Source organism: Nomascus leucogenys, chromosome 17 (genome assembly GCF_006542625.1).
Source record: "Nomascus leucogenys isolate Asia chromosome 17, Asia_NLE_v1, whole genome shotgun sequence".
In the NCBI taxonomy this organism is placed as follows: domain Eukaryota; kingdom Metazoa; phylum Chordata; class Mammalia; order Primates; family Hylobatidae; genus Nomascus; species Nomascus leucogenys.
Window position 1 is genome coordinate 39836564 of NC_044397.1, and position 17679 is coordinate 39854242.

The window sequence follows — 17679 nt, forward strand, 5'->3', positions numbered from 1 at the left end:
GGAGGGAGGGAAGGAGGGAGGGAGGGAGGGAGGAAAGAAGGAAGGAAGGAAGGAAGGAAGGAAGGAAGGAAGGAAGGAAGGAAGGAAGGGAGGGAGGGAGATGGAAGGAGATAGAGGAGGGAGGGAGATGGAGAGAAGGAGATGGAGGGAGATGGAGAGAGGGAGATGGAGGGAGGGAGGGAGATAGAGGGAGATGGAGGGAGGGAGGGGGAGGGAGGGAGGGAGATGGAGGAGGGAGGGAGATGGAGGAGGGAGGGAGAAGGAGGGAGGGAGGGAGATGGAGGGAGATGGAGGGAGAGAGGAAGGAAGGGAGGGAGGGAGGGAGGGAGGGAGATGGAGGGAGGGAGGGAGGAAGGAAGGGAGGGAGGGAAATGGAGAGAGATGGAGGGAGGGAGGGAGATGGAGGGAGGGAGGGAGATGGAGGGAGGGAGGGAGATGGAGGGAGATGGAGGGTTGGCTCGGTACCAGAAGAGCTTCTAGATTTCCCCATTTGGTAGAGGAAAATCCCTGAGGCTTGAACTGGGACAGTGTTTTCATCCTCAAAGACCCCCAGTTCCAGGGGTCCCCTGGAGGGGAGCAGATTACAGGGGCTGAGTGTCCCAGGGGAGTGACTGTATGGGAAAAGACAGTAAGGCAGAGAGTTCAGAAGGTGGTGGGAAGAACAGTCAGCTTGAGGGACCTGCCTGAATCAGGGACCAGCCTGACCCAGAGACCAGCCTGCAGAGGCCTGGCAGGGTTTCACCCTCTGCAGGTTAGCGTGGGCAGAGGGAGGATTGAGGAGGCCGTGTTCCGTGGCTCCGTGGGTGGAAGCCTCAGGGAGGTAGTTTCTGGAAGATTCAAGGAAGCGCTTGTTCATGGTCAGAGCTGGCTAGCTTTAGAAAGAGCGGCCTCGAGGGTGCAGGGGAGCAAACAGGACCTGGTTAGGGGGCAATCTAAAAGGAATTCCTGAAAGGTGGGAGGTGGGCAGCTGAATTTGGGGTTTTCTCTACCCCCTCTCTGAGTCTCAGAGTTTTCTTCTCCTTCTATTTATTTATTTATTTATTTATTTATTTATTTATTTATTTTTGGAGACGGAGTCTCACTCTGTTGCCCAGGCTGGAGTGCAGTGGCATGATCTCAGCTCACTGTAATCTCCGTCTCCTGAGTTCAAGCAATTTTCATGTCTCAGCCTCCAGAGTAGCTGAGATAACAGGCATGTGCCACCATCCCCAGCTAATTTCTAATTTTCAGTAGAGACGAGGTTTCACCATGTTGGCCAGGCTGGTCTCGAACCCCTGACCTCAAGTGATCTGCCCACCTCAGCCTCCCAAAGTGCTGGGATTACAGGTATGAGCCATCGCGTCCTGCCTTTTTCTTTCTTTTCTTTTTCTTTTTTTTTTTTCTGAGACGGAGTCTCACTCTGTTGCCCAGGCTGGAGTGTAGTGGTGCGATCTCAGCTCACTGCAACCTCCACCCAAGGGGTTCAAGCAATTCTCTGCCTCAGCCTCCTGAGTAGCTGGGATTACAGGCGCCCGCCACCACGTCCGGCTAAATTTTTTTTTTTTTTTTTCAGTAGAGATGGGGTTTCACCATGTTGGCGAGGCTGGTCTTGAACTCCTGACTTTGTGATCCACCCATCTCAGCCTCCCAAAATGCTGGGATTACAGGCGTGAGCCACTGGGCCCAGCCCTTTTCTTCTTTTAATAGTTTTTGTTGTTGTTGTTGTTGTTGTTTGTTTGTTGTTGAGACAGAGTCTCGCTGTGACACTCAGGCTGGAGTACAATGGCATGATCTCAGCTCACTGCAACATCCGCCTCCCTGGTTCAAGCGATTCTCCTGCCTCAGCCTCCCGAGTAGTTGGGATTACAGGCACGCGCCACCATGCCCAGCTAATTTTTGTATTTTTAGTAGAGACAGGGTTTCTCCATGTTAGCCAGGCTGGTCTTGAACTCCTGACCTCAGGTGATTCGCCTGCCTTGGCCTCCCAAAGTGCTGGGATTATAGACGTGAGCCACCGCACCCGGCCCTATTAATAGTTTTAAATAGAGATAAGGTCTTACTGTGTTGCCCAGCTGGTCTTGAACTCCTGGGTTCAAGCAATCCTCTCCCCTCAGCCTCCCAAAGTACTTAGATTACAGCCCTGCCACTGCTCCCCATCAGACTTTTCTATTGGTCATAAGAAATTTTTTTGTTTTGTTTTGTTTTGTTTGTTTGTTTGTTTGTTTTTTGAGATGGAGTCTCGCTCTGTCACCCAGGCTGGAGTGCAGCGGTGCGATCTTGGCTCACTGCAAGCTCTGCCTCCTGGATTCACACCATTCTCCTGCCTCAGCCTCCCGAGTAGCTGGGACCACAGGCACCTGCCACCATGCCTGGCCAATTTTTTGTATTTTTAGTAGAGACGGGGTTTCACCGTGTTAGCCAGGATGGTCTCGATCTACTGACCTCGTGATCTGCCCACCTCGGCCTCCCAAAGTGCTGAGATTACAGGCTTGAGCCACTGCACCCGACCAGAAGTTGTTTGTTTTTTATGAGTTGGCTTCTCACTCTGTTGCCCAGGCTGGAGTGCAGTGGCGTGATCACAGCTCACTTCAGCCTTGAACTCCTGGGCTCAAGCGATCTTCCCACAGCAGCCTCCTGAGTAGCTGGGACTAAAGGTTGCACCACCATGCCCAGCTAACATTTTTTTTTCTTTTTTTGAGACGGAGTCTTGCTCTGTCGCCCAGGCTGGAGTGCAGTGGCACAATCTCGGCTCACTGAAAACTCTGCCTCCCGGGTTCACGCCATTCTCCTGCCTCAGCCTCCCAAGTAGCTGGGACTACAGACGCCCGCCACCACGTCCAGCTAATTTTTGTATTTTTAGTAGAGACGGGGTTTCACGTTGTTCGTCAGGCTGATCTCGAACTCCTGACTTCAGGTGATCCACCCGCCTCGGCCTCCCAAAGTGCTGGGATTACAGGTGTGAGCCATCCCCAGCCAGTCATAAAAAATTCTTGAAACCTGGCGTTACGCTCTTGCTCCAGGCTGTCTCTTCTCTCACAGCCCCAAATCCTTTTCTTCCTCCTGGGCTTGGATATTGTCACTGTCACATCTCCTCTAACCCTGCCTGGGCCATGAACATCATAACCTTAGCATGGAAGTGGGAGAGAAGGCAGGCAGGTCGAGGGTGCGACACGGGGTGATCAGAATGGGCTGGGAGGTTGCTGGGATACAGACAGGGACAACAGACTCAGGAGTCCCCCACCAGGTGCCACAGAAGAAGCTGGCCCAGGAGGTAGCAGAGTCTCCCCCCACCCCACCTCCATGTCTCCCTGCCAAACAGATGGTGTTTATCTAATTCTCAGAGGGAGGGGCCCAGCCAGTGGCCCAGAGAGCTGGGCTGTGTATCTCATTTGGGTAATGAGGCCTGTTGTCCCTGATGGGGAAGGGGCAGTCCCCCACACCCACCCCAAAGCAAACACAGGAACTTGGAGACCAGGGAGGAGAGAGGGCCCAATGACCAATGCACTCAAGTGGGGAGAGGCTGCGGAGTCAGACTGGCACCCACCCACGTTTCACCACCAGAATGCAGGAAAGACCCCTGGAGGAAGCAGGCATGGTTTTCTGAAAGACTAAGCATTGGTGGCCAGGTACGGTGGCTCATGCCTGTCATCCCAACACTTTGGGAGGCCAAGGTGGGTGGATACTTGAGGTCAGGAGTTCGAGACCAGCCTGGCCAACATGATGAAGCCCCGTCTCTACTAAAAATACAAAAGTGAGCCGGGTGTTGTGGCATATGCCTGTAATCCCAGCTACTTGGGTGGCTGAGGCACGAGAATCGCTTGAACCTGGGAGACGAAAGTTGCAGTGAGCCAAGATCATGCCACTGCACTCCAACCTGGGTGGCAGAATGAGACTCCATCTCAAAAAAAAAAAATGGCTAAGACTTGGGGCCTTAGCCTTCCCATCTGAGATCTGAGCAAGGCATGCAAAAGGTGGGCTAGAGGGGACTGGTACACAACCCTGGCTTGTGGATGGAGAGGAGAGAGGGAGGGAGAGACTAGCAGGGGGTCTAAGACCCTGAATGTCTTGGCCTCCTGGGTCAGCTTCCTGGAGGCAGCAGACTTGGCCTGTGCCTAGCAGGACCCTCACCAGTGTAAGCTCTTCCATCCAGTGAATTTTTTTTCCTTCAAGACAGGATCTTGCTCTGTTGCCCAGGCTGGAGTGCAATGGCGTGATCATAGCCCACTGTAGCCTCAAACTCCCGGGCTGAAGAGATCCTCTGACCTCTGCCTCCCTAGTAGCTAGGACTATAGGCGCATGCCACCACACCTGGCTAATTTTAAAATTATTTTGTAGAGACAGGGTCTTGCTATGTTGCCCAGGCTAGTCTCAAACTCCTGGGCTCAAGCGATCCTCCCGCCTTGGCCTCCCAAAGTGTTGGGATTACAGCCATGAGCTACCGCGCCCAGCCCATCCTGTGGATTTGATGGACAGCTAGGGTTAGAGTGAGGGTGTTCTGTCTCCATGAATACCATTTGCTCATCCTAGCTGCCTTCCTTTGGGATCTGTTGGTTCATTGTCTTCTGCACAGCCCTGAGAAGAGCACACCTTCTCGCTGAGTCCAGGTTGCCATCCTGGGATTCTGGGCATGGCAGACACCAAAAGGACTGTACGATGAAGGCAGTGACTGCCACTCTCTATGAAGAGGCACCCTTGGCCAGGCATGGTGGCTCACATATGTAATCTGAGCACTTTGGGAGGCCAAGGTGGGCAGATCACTTGAGGTCAGGAGTTTGAGACCAGCCTGGCCAACATAGTGAAACCCCGTCTTTACTAAAAACACTAAAAAAAAATAGCTGAACGTGGTGGTGCACAACTGTAATCCCAGCTACTCGGGAGGCTGAGGCATGAGAATTGTTTGAATCTGAGAGACGGAGGTTGCAGTGAGCTGAGATCCCACCACTGCACTCTAGCCTGGATGACAGACTGAGACTCTGTCTCAAAAACAAAACGAAACCGAAACAAACCAAACCAAAACAAAACACAGAGGCTCCCTCTCTACCAGGCAAACCATGGCCATTCCCTTTGCCTTTCCTGGGCCTAAGGAGGCCTGAGTGACCTCGGACCTGCCCCTTTCCTCCCTGACTCTCAGGAAGGTCTTTTTTTTTTTGTTTTTTTTTTTTTTTTTGAGACGGAGGTTCATTCTTGTTGCCCAGGATGGAGTACAACGGCGTGATCTCAGCTCACTGCAACCTCCGCCTCCCAGGCTCAAGCGATTCTCCTGCTTCAGCCTCCTGAGTAGCAGAGATTACAGGTGTGTGCCACCACACCCAGCTAATTTTGTATTTTTAGTAGAGACAGGGCTTCACTATGTTGGACTAGGCTGGTCTCGAACTCCTGACCTCAGGCGATCCACCCGCCTTGGCCTCCCAAAGTTCTGGGATGACAGGCGTGAGCCACTGCACCCAGCCCAGGAAGGTCATTTCTTATTCTCTTAAGTAAGAAATGGGCCTGAGCACTGTCCCCAGCCAGCCTCCAAGACACACCTGTGAGGCCACTGGACATTGTTGTTTCTAGGGCTGAGCTGATCCACAGGTTTCAGCATGGCTTTTGTTCTGTAGTAGACTGACAAACAGGTCTCCCCAGGAAACACAGGGGCCGCTGGTGGGAGTCTGGAAGGGGATTTTGAAGGTCTGACTCTTTGGGTAGGAATTTCAGGCAGGTTGGGTTGGGGGGCCAGATTTGGAGGGGCCCCTCAAATGCCAACCATAGATGGATGCCTAGTGCATGGGAAATATGGGGACCAGCCTCTCTGGCAGCACTGGGTCTCCCTAACCCTACTCCTCTCCTCTTTGACAGTGGCAAGCTGGTGTCTCCCAAGTGGAAGAATTTCAAAGGCCTCAAGCTACTCTGCAGAGACAAGATCCGCCTGAACAACGCCATCTGGAGGGCCTGGTATATCCAGTGTGAGTGGGTACCACCAGCCTCCCAAGCCAGGAGGGACCGCCCCCTCCAACCCTCCTGCCAGAGGGTTCTACATGGTGGCTGCCCAGGAAAACCCCCAGGGCCCTCAAGGCCAGCACTAGCAGAGTTCTGCCAACCTTTTTTTTTTTTTTTTTTTTTTGAGACATAGTGTTGCTCTGTTGCCCAAGCTGGAGTGCAGTGGTGCCATCTCGGCTCACTGCAACTTCAAGCCATTCTCCTGCCTCAGCCTCCCAAGTAGCTGGGACTGCAGGCACCCACCACCATGCCCAGATAATTTTTATATTTTTAGTAGAGACAGTTTCACCATATTGGCCAGGCTGGTCTCGAACTCCTGACCTCAAGTGATCTGCCCACCTTGGCCTCCCAAAGTGCTGGGATTACAGGCATGAGCCACCACGCCCGACCCTGACAGCCTTTTAGGGGGAGACCAGGCCCCCAGCACCAGGACTCCTGAATAGCTCCTGACCTCCAGGGGGTCTCGGGGAATATGTCCCAAAGGGTGCTTTCCACTGTGAAGCTGGGCACAGCAGAGGTCACCCCTCAGTAGCACTAGGGTAGGCTGAGATTTGAGGTACAGTTCAAAGCCCATTTTGCATCCATTAGCATAGTTGGCTGCCTTGAATGCCAGGGTAAAAAGGGCCATTAGACACTAGTGGGGCCAACCGCATCACTTTGTAAATGGAGAAACTGAGGATCCTGCATGGGTCTCCACCAGCCTTTCATTGAAGTCCTTCCTGAATATCCAGTAGGTGCCCACCATGGAGAATTGGGCAGAGGGGATCCAGAGAGGCCATGCCATCTAGTGGAAGAAACTCTGGACTTAGAGTTGCCCAGAGCTAGTTCCTCCACCCCGTCTCTGCCCCTTGCTGGCTGTGTGACTTCAGGCTAGTTGCCTAGCCTCTCTGAACCTGCTTCCTTATCTATAAAAACGAGGCCACGGTGGCTCACGCCTGTAATCCCAGCACTTTGGGAGGCCGAGGCGGGCAGATCACGAGGTCAGGAGATCGAGACCATCCTGGCTAATGCAGTGAAACCCTGTGTCTACTAAAAATACAAAAAATTAGCTGGGCGTGGTGGCGAGTGCCTGTAGTCCCAGCTACTTGGGAGGCTGAGGCAGGAGAATGGCGTGAACCCAGGAGGCGGAGCTTGCAGTGAGCTGAGATCGCGCCACTGCACTCCAGCCTGGGCAACAGGGCGAGACTCCATCTCAAAAAAAAAAAAAAAAAAAAAAAGGCAAAACAAAAAACGAGGCCAATAGTCCTACCTTTCATGGTTGGTATGGAGATAACAGTTATTCAAGGGTGTTGCCACTAAGTTGGTGTCCAATACATGATGTACCCTTAAGGAGGTCACATTCATTTGGGAACACCCCACTCCCCATGGCAGGGCAGCAGAGGCAGAGAGGACTTGGATCTGTCAGCCCTGTGTTGGGGCCTCATCCAGCTCAGGTTCTGCTGCAGGATCAAAGGCTGCACTGAGCTGGGAATGCAAAGCCCAGGAGAGACCACACGCAGTATTCTCTGTCCTCGCCCCACTGGATTTCATCCAAGCAGGGAGAGGGTGTGTTTTCTGGTTTCCATTTATCTACATGCCAGGCACTTTCGTAAATCACCTTATTTAAGGCTTCCTAGCAACCCTGGGAGATAGGTTTTATTACCGCCATGTTATGGATGAGCAACTGAGGCTCAGAAGGTAAGTGACGTATTCAGGTTCACAGAGCGTAAAAGAAGCAGAGCTGGGGCTGGCTGGAAGTCCACAGTTGCCCGACTCCAAATTGTGGGGGGTTTTTTTGTTTGGTTTGGTTTTGTTCTTTTTTTTTTTTTTTTTTTTTGAGATGGAGTCTCGCTCTGTCGCCCAGGCTGGAGTGCAGTGGCGCGATCTCGGCTCACTGAAAGCTCCGCCTCCCGGGTTCATGCCATTCTCCTGCCTCAGCCTCTCCGAGTAGCTGGGACTACAGGCGCCCGCCACCACGCCCGGCTAATTTTTTTGTATATTTAGTAAAGACGGGGTTTCACCGTGGTCTCGATCTCCTGACCTCGTGATCCGCCCGCCTCGGCCTCTCAAAGTGCTGGGATTACAAGCGTGAGCCACTGCGCCCGGCCTGTTTTGTTTTTTAATACGAAGTCTCGCTCATGTCGCCCATGCTGGAGTGCAGTGGCATGATCTTGGCTCACTGCAACCTCCGTCTCCCTGGTTTAAGAGATTCTCCTGCCTCAGCCTCCTGCACCTCTCCTGGGGCAAGAAGGACTTTCCACTTTGTGTTGTCTCGTGTTGGTTGTTTACTTCCCTTATCTCTCCCGCTAAACTGTGGGCACCAAGTAGCTGGGATTACAGGCGCCCGCCAAATTTTGTATTTTTAGTGGAGACAGGGTTTCACCATGTTGTCCAGGCTGGTCTTGAACTCCTGACCTCAGATGATCTGCCTGCCTCAGCATCCCAAAGAGCTGGGATTATAGGCATGAGCCACCACATCCAGCCTGGAGAAGAAATTTCTGATGACAGCTGAGGCATGATGTCACCTGGGGTCCTCACCCAGACATTATTGCACAAGTTGCTGGAAGGACCCCAGGTTCAGAATCAGACAGAGTGAGGTTTCAGTCAAGCCCTAGCATGCCCTAACTGTGTGGGCTTGGGAAAGTCTCTAGCCTCCCGGAGTCGAAGCTTGCTATTTGTGAAAATGGGAATGACAGGTCCTGTTTGTTTTTTCTTGGTTTTCTTTTTATGAAACAGTCTTGCTCTGTCACCCATGCTGGAGTGCAATGGCACGATCTCGGCTCACTGCAACCTTCACCTCCCAGTTCAAGCAATTATTGTGCCTCGGCCTCCCAAGTAACTGGGGCTACAGGCACCTGCCACCATGCCTGGCTAATTTTTGTATTTTTAGTAGAGACGGGGTTTCACCATGTTGCCCAGGCTGGTCTTGAACTCCTGGCCACAAGTGATCTGCCCGCCTCGGCCTCCCAAAGTGCTGGGATTGCAGGCACAAGCCACTGCGCCTGGCCAATAGGTCCTATTTCTGAGGTTCACTGAGTTTTCAGTGAGATCATCCGTATCTCACTGTCATAGTCATAGCAGCACGTGACACATATACAACAAATGTCAAGACCCCTCCTCCTCCCTAAACGCCGAAGTTTTGAAGGTGGGCTTCACGGGAGCAGGGAGGAGAACGGCTACTGGGCTTGATGCCCCTAACGTCTCGCCTTAGTGCTCAAGCAAGAAGGGCTCTGCCACCCCCTGCAGGCTCCTAGCCTCTAAGATCCTTCCTTTCCTGATCCAACAGTCATACTCCCACACTCTGAAATCGTCTTGGTTTCCTGGGAGCTCCCCAGCACTTTGCACTGCTCCTGGGGCAAGAAGGACTTTCCACTTTGCATTGTCTCGTGTTGTTTGTTTACCTTCCTTATCTCTCCTGCTAAGCTGTGGGCACCCTGCCTGATTCATCCATGTGTCCTGTCCCAGTACCTGTCCCAGCATAGGTGCAAAGGGTTAGGCGGCTGAATGAAGGGATAAACTTATCAGTGTTAAACAAAGCCTGCCCCAGCCCCCAGGAAGCCACATGGTTACAGCCTTTCCATGAGAAACAGTCCAGAGTATGGGATCTCTGGGCTGGGGAGGGGGGAATCACTTGGCCCTGACTCTCTGAGAGACCTGGACAAGCTATATATATATATATATTTTTTGAGATGGGGTCTCACTCTGTTGCTCAGGCTGGAGTGCAATGTTGCGATCTTGCCTCACTGCAGCCTCCTCCTCCGGGGTTCAAGCAATTCTCCTGCCTCACCCTCCTGAGTAGCTGGGACTACAGGTACACACCACCACGCCCGGCTAATTTTTTGTATTTTCAGTAGAGACAGGGTTTCTCCATGTTGTCAGGCTGATCTCGAACTCCCGACCTCAGGTGATCGACCACCTCAGCCTCCCAAAGTGCTGAGATTACAGGCGTGAGCCACCGCGCCCGGCCTAACAAACTTTATTTTATTTTATTTTTTGAGACAGGGTCTCGCTTCGTCACCCAGGCTGGAGTGCAGTGGAGCCAACATAGCTCACTGCGGCCTCCAATTCCTGGGCTCAAGCAATTCCCCCACCTCGGCCTCCCTAGTAGCTGGGATTACAGGCATGCGCCCCCACACCCAGCTATTTTTTATTTTTTATTTTTTGTAGGGGCAGGGTCTCGCTAGGTTGCTCAGGCTGGTCTCAAACTCCTGGCCTGAAGCAATCCTCTCAGTTCAGCCTCCCAAAATGTTGGGGCTACAGGCGTGAGCCACCACACCGTACCAGGACAAACTTCATCTTTGCTAGTGTTCATTTCCTCATCTGGAAAGTGAGGGGCAGACACACTTTGAGACCCGCCTTCCTTATCTAGCCCCCTGGGAGTCTACGCACCCAAGGACCCAGCCCTTTGTTTTCTGTCCAATCTGGGCTCAGAAACCAGGACAAAACCCCTCCTTCAATCCTATCAGTGTCCATTTTGGAGAATGCTTTTTTTTTTTTTTTTTTTGAGACCGTCTCGGTCTGTCACCCAGGCTGGGGTGCAGTGGTGCGATCTCAGCTCACTGCAACCTCTGCCTCCCGGGTTCAAGCAATTCTCATGCCTCAGCCTCCCAAGTAGCTGGGATCACAGGCATGCACCACCACGCCTGGCTAATTTCTGTATTTTTAGTAGAGATGGGGTCTCACTATGTTGCCTAGGCTGGTCTTGAATTCCTGGATTCAAGTAATACGCCCGCCTTAGCCTCCCAAAGTGCTGGGATTACAGGCGTGAGCCACTGTGCCCAGCAGATTTTGGAGAATGTTCTTTAGGACAGAACTTTGTAAATGATGCTAAAAAGCCCTAGTAAATTTCATGTTCCAGTGGTCCCCCTTCCTCTGTGTCCTCGTTTGTCCCAGAGGAAGTTGGCTGGGGCAGGAAGGGTCAGCAGTTGTTCTCTTTGTCAGAGCAGCCAGGAAAAGTCTCAGGTTGCCTCTAAGTAGACCAGCTGTGTGTCAAGCTCTGTGCCAAAGGCAGGAGCTGCTTTAACTCCCTGTAGCAAGGCGAGCATGTAAAGACCTGACAGGCCAGGGTGGAGGGGAGGTGGGCAGCACTGTGGGCTTTGGGAGGCAGGAAGGCTTCCTGCAGGAGATGCTATCCTGAACTGTGGGCAGAGGAGGGAAGGTTAGAGGGGCTTCCCTGTTAGAATAAGACCAGAAGGGCCGGATGTGGTGGCTCACGCCTGTAATCCCAGCACTTTAGGAGGCCGAGGCAAGCGGATCACTTGAGGTCAGGAGTTCAAGACCAGCCTTGCCAACATGGAGAAACTCCGTCTCTACTAAAAATACAAAAATTAGTGGGGCATGGTGGCGCACACCTGCAATCCCAGCTACTAGGCAGGCTGAGGCAGGAGAATTGCTTGAACCCAGAAGGCAAAGGTTGCGGTGAGCCGACATCAGGCCACTGCACTCCAGCCTGGGTGACAGAGTGAGACTTCATCTTAAAAAAAAAAGAAAAAAAAAAGGTGGGCTGTGTGGCTTCAAGGTGAGGTGTATAAAGGAGACAGGGAGGCCAGGCACAGTGACTCATGCCTGTAATTCCAGCATTTTGGGAGGCCGAGGCAGGTGGATCGCCTGAGCTCAGGAGTTTGAGACCAGCCTGGGCAACATGGCGAAACCCCGTCTCTACCAAAAATACAAAAAAACAGCCGGGCATGGTGGCACATGCCTGTAGTCCCAACTACTCGAGAGGCTAAGGTGGGAGGATCACTCGAGCCTGGGAGGTGCAGGCTGCCGTGAGCCAAAGCCATAGCACTGTACCACTGCTCTCCAACATGGGTGACAAGAGTGAGACCCCATCTCAAAAAAAGGAGACAAGGAGCTGGGAGAAGCAAGTGGTGGCCCAGTCATGAGGAGGCGGAGGGGCTTGGAAGCCAAGCTAAGGAGTGTGGACTTTGTCCCAGAGGTAGCAGGGAGCCATGGAGGGTTCCAGACCTGAACTGCACTTTAGAAAGAATTGTCCTGGCTGCAACTGGAAAATGAGCCTAGAGTGTGAAGCTGGAGTCAGGGAGGTCCCTGTGAGAAATGACACCAGGCCAGGGGGTGACACAGTGAGAGAGGATGGAGGGGAGGGGACAGTGGGAGAAATGTCACAGATCCTATGAGATTGAGATTTTTTATCTCAATTAGACCTGGAATATAACAGTCAGACCTGGAATGCTGGGAGTCAGTGGGGTTTTTGTGGCAAGTTTTGGGACATCCTAGGGAGGGTCCCCAGGCAGCTGGATACGAGGCTAGAGCAGGAAAGGGCCAGAGTGAGAGAGGCTGCACGGTGGGCATTGCAAAGGAGTCAGTGAAAAGTGGTCAGGGGCTGGGAGCGGTGGCTCATGCCTGCAATCCCAGCACTTTGGGAGGCTGAGGCAGTCAGATCGCTTGAGCCCAGGAGTTTGAGAACAGCCTGGGCAACATGGTGAAACCATGTTGAATTTTTTAAAAAATTTACAAATTAGCTGGGTGCAGTGGTATACACCTGTAGTCCCAGCTACTCTGGAGGCTGAGGTGGGAGGATCACTTGCACCCAGGAGGCGGAGATCGAAGTGACCCAAGATCCCTGCCACTGCACTCCAGCCTGGGCAACAGATTGAGACCTTGTCTCAAGCACGCACACACACACACACACATGAAGTGGCCAGGGCCCAGTGAGGTGGCTGACACCTGTAATCCCAGCACTTTGGGAGGCTGAGTTGGGGGATCATTTGAGGTCAGGAGTTTGAGACTAGCCTGACCAACATGGTGAAACCACGTCTCTATTGAAAATACAAAAAATGAGCCGGGCGCGGTGACGCGTGCCTGTAATTCCAGCTACTTGGGAGGCTGAGGCAGGAGAATCACTTGAACCAGGGAGGTGGAGGTTGCAGTGAGCTGAGATGGTGGCACTGCACTCTAGCCTGGGCAACAAGAGTGAAACGCCATCTCAAAAAAAAAAAAAAAAAGTGGCCAGGGAAGCTAGGAGATAAAGAAAAGCCTTGTGAGCCCAGGAATTTGAGGCCAGTCCAAGCAACGTAGTGGGGCCCTGTCTCTACCAAAAAATTAAAAATAACAGTAATAAAAAGGAAGACGCCAGGCACAGTGGCGTCTGTGCCTGTAATCCCAGCACTTTGGAAGGCTGAGGCAGGTGGATCATCTGAGGTCAGCAGTTCGAGACCAGCCTGGCCAACATGGTGAAACCCCGTCTCTACTAAAAACACAAAAATTAGCTCGGCCTGGTGGTGGGTGCCTGTAATGCCAGCTACTCAGGAGGCTGAGGCAGGAGAATCGCTTGAACCTGGGAGCTGGAGGTTGCAGTGAGCCGAGATCACGCCATTGCACTCCAGCCTGGGCAACAAGAGTGAAACTCTATCTCCAAAAAAAAAAGGAAGATCTAGGAGGCTAGAGCATCATCCGAGAAGACTTCCTGGAGGAGGCAGCATGGGCACTTAATCTGAACGTCAAAGGCCAAGCAGGATTTCGTTGGGCGTCACTTGAGTCCCAGTCCCCTGGGGTGAGGTGGGGGATGAGGAAGCTGGGTGCCCCTGACCTGGCCCCCTTCTCTCAGATGTGGAGCGGAGGAAGAGCCCCGTGTGTGGCTTCCTGACCCCCCTGCAGGGGCCTGAGGCTGATGCGCACCGGAAGCCGGAGGTAGCTGGGTTCTGGACTGCTTGCCCACCTGCCCACCTGCCCACCCACCAAGACCAGCCCCTGCCTCCTGTAGCCTTGCGCTGAGCAGACAGGGATGGGGTGAGGGGTGGGAGATGGGTGTGCGGTGCTCCCCTCCCTACTGATCCCCCTCCCCTGGCCCCCACCCCAGGCCGTGGTCCTGGAGGGGAACTACTGGAAGCGGCGCATCGAGGTGGTGATGCGGGAGTACCACAAGTGGCGCATCTACTACAAGAAGCGGGTCAGTGGGGGAGGGCCAGGGAGGCCCCAGAACTTTCTCCTGCGGCTGCCGGCTACCGCCCGCCTCGGAAGATCCCCGGAAAGGGGATCCTGACCCCCCAGCTTTCGCCCCTCGGGCCCTCCATTCAGTCCCGGGCCGACAGCGCCACCGTGTGGCCACAGGGTCTCCTAGCAGCCTCCTTACCCAGGGGTCGGGGGAGCTCCTAATGGGAGATGGGGGATCTCATTGCTTGTGAGTAGAGGAGGCTTTTGGGGGAAAGTGATGGAGGATGGGGCAAGGGATCCGGTGTCCAACTCTGTGTGTCCCTGCAGCTCCGTAAGCCCAGCAGGGAAGAGGACCTCCTGGCCCCTAAGCAGGTGGGTGCTCTGTAAGTCCAGCAGGCAAGGGCATCTCTTTGCCCCCCAAGTAGGTGGGAGGCAGAGTTGACAGCTTCCGCCTGAGCAGGCAGGGCAGTAGCTGGGCGTGAGGGTGGGATGTGGGATGTAACTGCCATCCTGTGGTTCATTTGTTGAGCTCTTCTCTTCTTGGGGGGTGGGGGTGAGGTGGTGAGAAGACCCCAGGTCATTGAGCAAGTGGTGGGAGGCATGGGAGAACAGAGGGACCAGGCCGGGCGCGGTGGCTCACGCTTGTCATCCCAGCACTTTGGGAGGCCGAGGCGGGTGGGTCATCTGAGGTCAGGAGTTCGAGACCAGCCTGGCCAACATGGTGAAACCCCGTCTCTACTAAAAGTACAAAAATTAGCCGGGCGTGGTGGTGCATGCCTGCAATCCCAGCTACTCAGGAGGCTGAGACAGGAGAATCGCTTGAACCTGGGAGGTGGAGAGTGCAGTGAGCTGAGATCATGCTGCTGCACTCCAGCCTGGGCAACAGAGTGAGACTCTGTCTCAAAAAACAAAAACAAAAACAAAACAAACAAGAAAAAAACAGAGAGACCAAAGAACTGGGGTCCCAAACAGGAAAAAATCTAAAGGGCAGGAAGCGGACCCCTGTATCTGCATCCTGGTCTGTCTCCTGGGGGAAGTTCTTAGAGGCCAGTAGAGTGATCCTGGCCTTTCAAGCAGCAAGCTAGGTCCACCAGGGAAAGGTGACAGAGGTGTGAACAGACAGGCCCTCTGTCCTGCTGACTACTTGACCCTGGAGAGGGGTGATATGGAAGGTCGGAGCAGTGGGAGCTCTTTAGCGGCTGCTGACGGCTCTGTCTCCCTAGGCGGAAGGCAGGTGGCCGCCGCCGGAGCAATGGTGCAAACAGCTCTTCTCCAGTGTGGTCCCCGTGCTGCTGGGGGACCCAGAGGAGGAGCCAGGTGGGCGGCAGCTCCTGGACCTCAATTGTTTTTTGTCCGACATCTCGGACACTCTCTTCACCATGACTCAGTCCGGCCCTTCGCCCCTGCAGCTGCCACCTGAGGATGGTGAGGGTCTGAGAAGGGGCAGGGGAGAGGGGTGAAGGCCTGTGAGATTCCAGGAGGCCAAGGGAGGGATGGCTGGGGATGGGGGTGGGGACCCCCGCTCCTCCCTGCCTGCTGCTGCTGATGTCGCCACTGCTGCCTCCAGCCTACGTCGGCAATGCTGACATGATCCAGCCGGACCTGACGCCACTGCAGCCAAGCCTGGATGACTTCATGGACATCTCAGGTGGGGCGAGCCCCTCCCCAGGTGGGGTGGACGGGCAGGGTCCATGTGAGGAAGGCCGATGAGCCCATCCCAGGCCCCTCTGGGAGGGCTGATAGTCTGGGTCGTTTCTTTTTTTCTGTCTTTTTTTTTTTTTTTTTGAGATGGCGTCTCACTCTGTCACCAAGGTTGCAGTGCAGTGGTGCCAACCTCTGCCTCCCAGACTCAAGTGATCCTCCCACCTCAGCCTCTTGAGTAGCTGGGACTACAGGTGTGCACCACCACACCCGGCTAATTTTTTTTGTATTTTTGGTAGAGATGGGGTTTCACCATGTTGCCCAGGCTGGTCCCAAACTCCTGAGCTCAAGCCATCCTCTTGCCTTGGCCTCCCAAAGTGCTGGGATTACAGGCATGAACCACCATGCCTGGCAGGTCTGAGTGGTTTCTGAGGGTTCTTCCTGGCCTCCTTTTGTCCAGCTGGTGTGGCTTCCAATGAGGGCAGGGCCCAAGAGAGTACCTGGCCAGGGAACCAGGGGCTCCCAAGAAAGCAGTGAAGGCTGGGACCCTCTCAGGGGAGAGAAGAACTTTGAATTATTTGGTTCTATTTATTTTTCACACAATGCATTTTAAAACTATTTGCTAGGCTGGGCATGGTGGCTCACGCCTGTAATCCCAGCACTTTTGGGAGGCCGAGTCGGGCGGTGAGGTCAGGAGTTCGAGACCAACCTGACCAATATGGTGAAACCCCATATCTACTAAAAGTACCAAAATTAGCCGGGTGTTGTGGCGGGCACCTGTGATCCCAGCTACCCGGGAGGCTGAGGCAGGAGAATCGCTTGAACCTGGGAGGCAGAGGTTGCAGTGAGCCGAGATCACTCCGCTGCACTCCAGCCTAGGTGACAGAGCAAGACTCTGTCTCAAAAAAATTAAAATAAACAATAAAACTATTTACTAGAGGACATTTCAAACATACACTAGTAGAGAAAGAGTAGTTCAGCAAAAACCTCCCAAGTCACCATCACTGATGTCACCGATTTATCAACTCTTGGCCAGTCTTCTTTTATTTAGACCACATTCCTTCTTTTCTGTTATATTTCTATTTTATTTTATTTTATTTTATTTTATTTTTGAGACAGGGTCTCATTCTGTTGCCCAGGCTAGAGTACAGTGGCACAATCACGGCTCACTGCAGACTCAACCTCCCAGGCTCAAGTGATCCTCCCACCTCAGCCTCCCGAGTAGCTGGGACCACAGGCACGCACCATTATGCCTGGCTAATTTTTTTTATTTTTTGAAGAGACAGGGCCTCCCTGTATTGCCCAGGCTGGTCTAGAACTCCTGGGCTCAAAAGATCCTCCCACCTCAGCCTCCCAAAGTGCTGGGATTACAGGTGTGTGCCACCATGCCCAGTGCGTTATTTTAAAGAAAATCCCAGGCATGCATCATATCTTGTAAAGCTTTTTTTTTTTTTTTTTTTTTTTGAGACTGTGTCCCACTCTGTCGCCCAGGTTGGAGTGCAGTGGCTCCATCTCGGCTCACTGCAGCCTCCGCCTCCCGGGTTCAAGCGATTCTTGTGCCTCAGCCTCCTGAGTAGCTGGGATTACAGGCACGCGCCACCACACCCAGCTGATTTTTGTATTTTTAGTAGAGACGGGGTTTTGCCATGTTGGCCAGGCTGGTTTTGAACTCCTGACCTCAAGCGATCCTCCCACCTCGGCCTCCCAAAGTGCTGGGATTACAGGTGTGAGCCACCGCGTCTGGCCTAAAGCAATTTTTGTAAGTCGTGAGTGTCCCTGCCTCCCCCTCCTGACCCCAGGGCCACCAAGTTACTGATTCCTCAGTGTCCTCCCAGAGATGCTCCTGTCGGTAGATGCACATGTGGACAAATGTCTCTGTTGTCACAACTGACTTTCCAAGTGGCCTTCCTCACTTCGCTGTAGGTCTTGCAGGTTATTCCGACAGCCACACATTTAGGGACCCCTGGAGCTATGTGCGGGCCAGGTAGATATCCAGGCTCAGCCCATCTCATGGAAGCCCCCGGGGACAGAAAGAGGGTCCCTGGAATAAAGGCTTAGTCTTAGTGACCTCCTAATTCCTTCCTCACAGGGTCCTGGGTCTGTCAATCAAGAGGTGGAGGCCTATGGGGCGGGAACTAGGGAATGAGGAACCACCCCCACCCCTGTTCCAGCCCTGGGAGGGGGTGGGGGCTGCCCGGGGGCAGAAGT

The 17679-nt window shown here is 53.5% G+C and overlaps 1 protein-coding gene across 8 annotated transcripts in view; it reads left to right on the forward strand.

The window, feature by feature from the left end:
• Positions 1-17679, forward strand: part of MLXIPL (MLX interacting protein like) — a 54331-nt gene that overhangs the window by 26187 nt on the left and 10465 nt on the right. For 5 of the 8 annotated variants that reach the window (XM_030796530.1, XM_030796524.1, XM_030796526.1 and 2 more), the window contains exons 2-7: positions 5818-5924; positions 13505-13587; positions 13757-13846; positions 14158-14202; positions 15054-15255; positions 15398-15478. In XM_030796530.1, coding sequence (XP_030652390.1) covers positions 13805-13846; positions 14158-14202; positions 15054-15255; positions 15398-15478 — 370 coding nt within the window. In that variant the 5' untranslated portion in view covers positions 5818-5924; positions 13505-13587; positions 13757-13804. The remainder of the gene's footprint in view (positions 1-5817; positions 5925-13504; positions 13588-13756; positions 13847-14157; positions 14203-15053; positions 15256-15397; positions 15479-17679) is intronic. The other 3 variants (XM_030796528.1, XM_030796532.1, XM_030796529.1) reach the window with 3 other exon arrangements.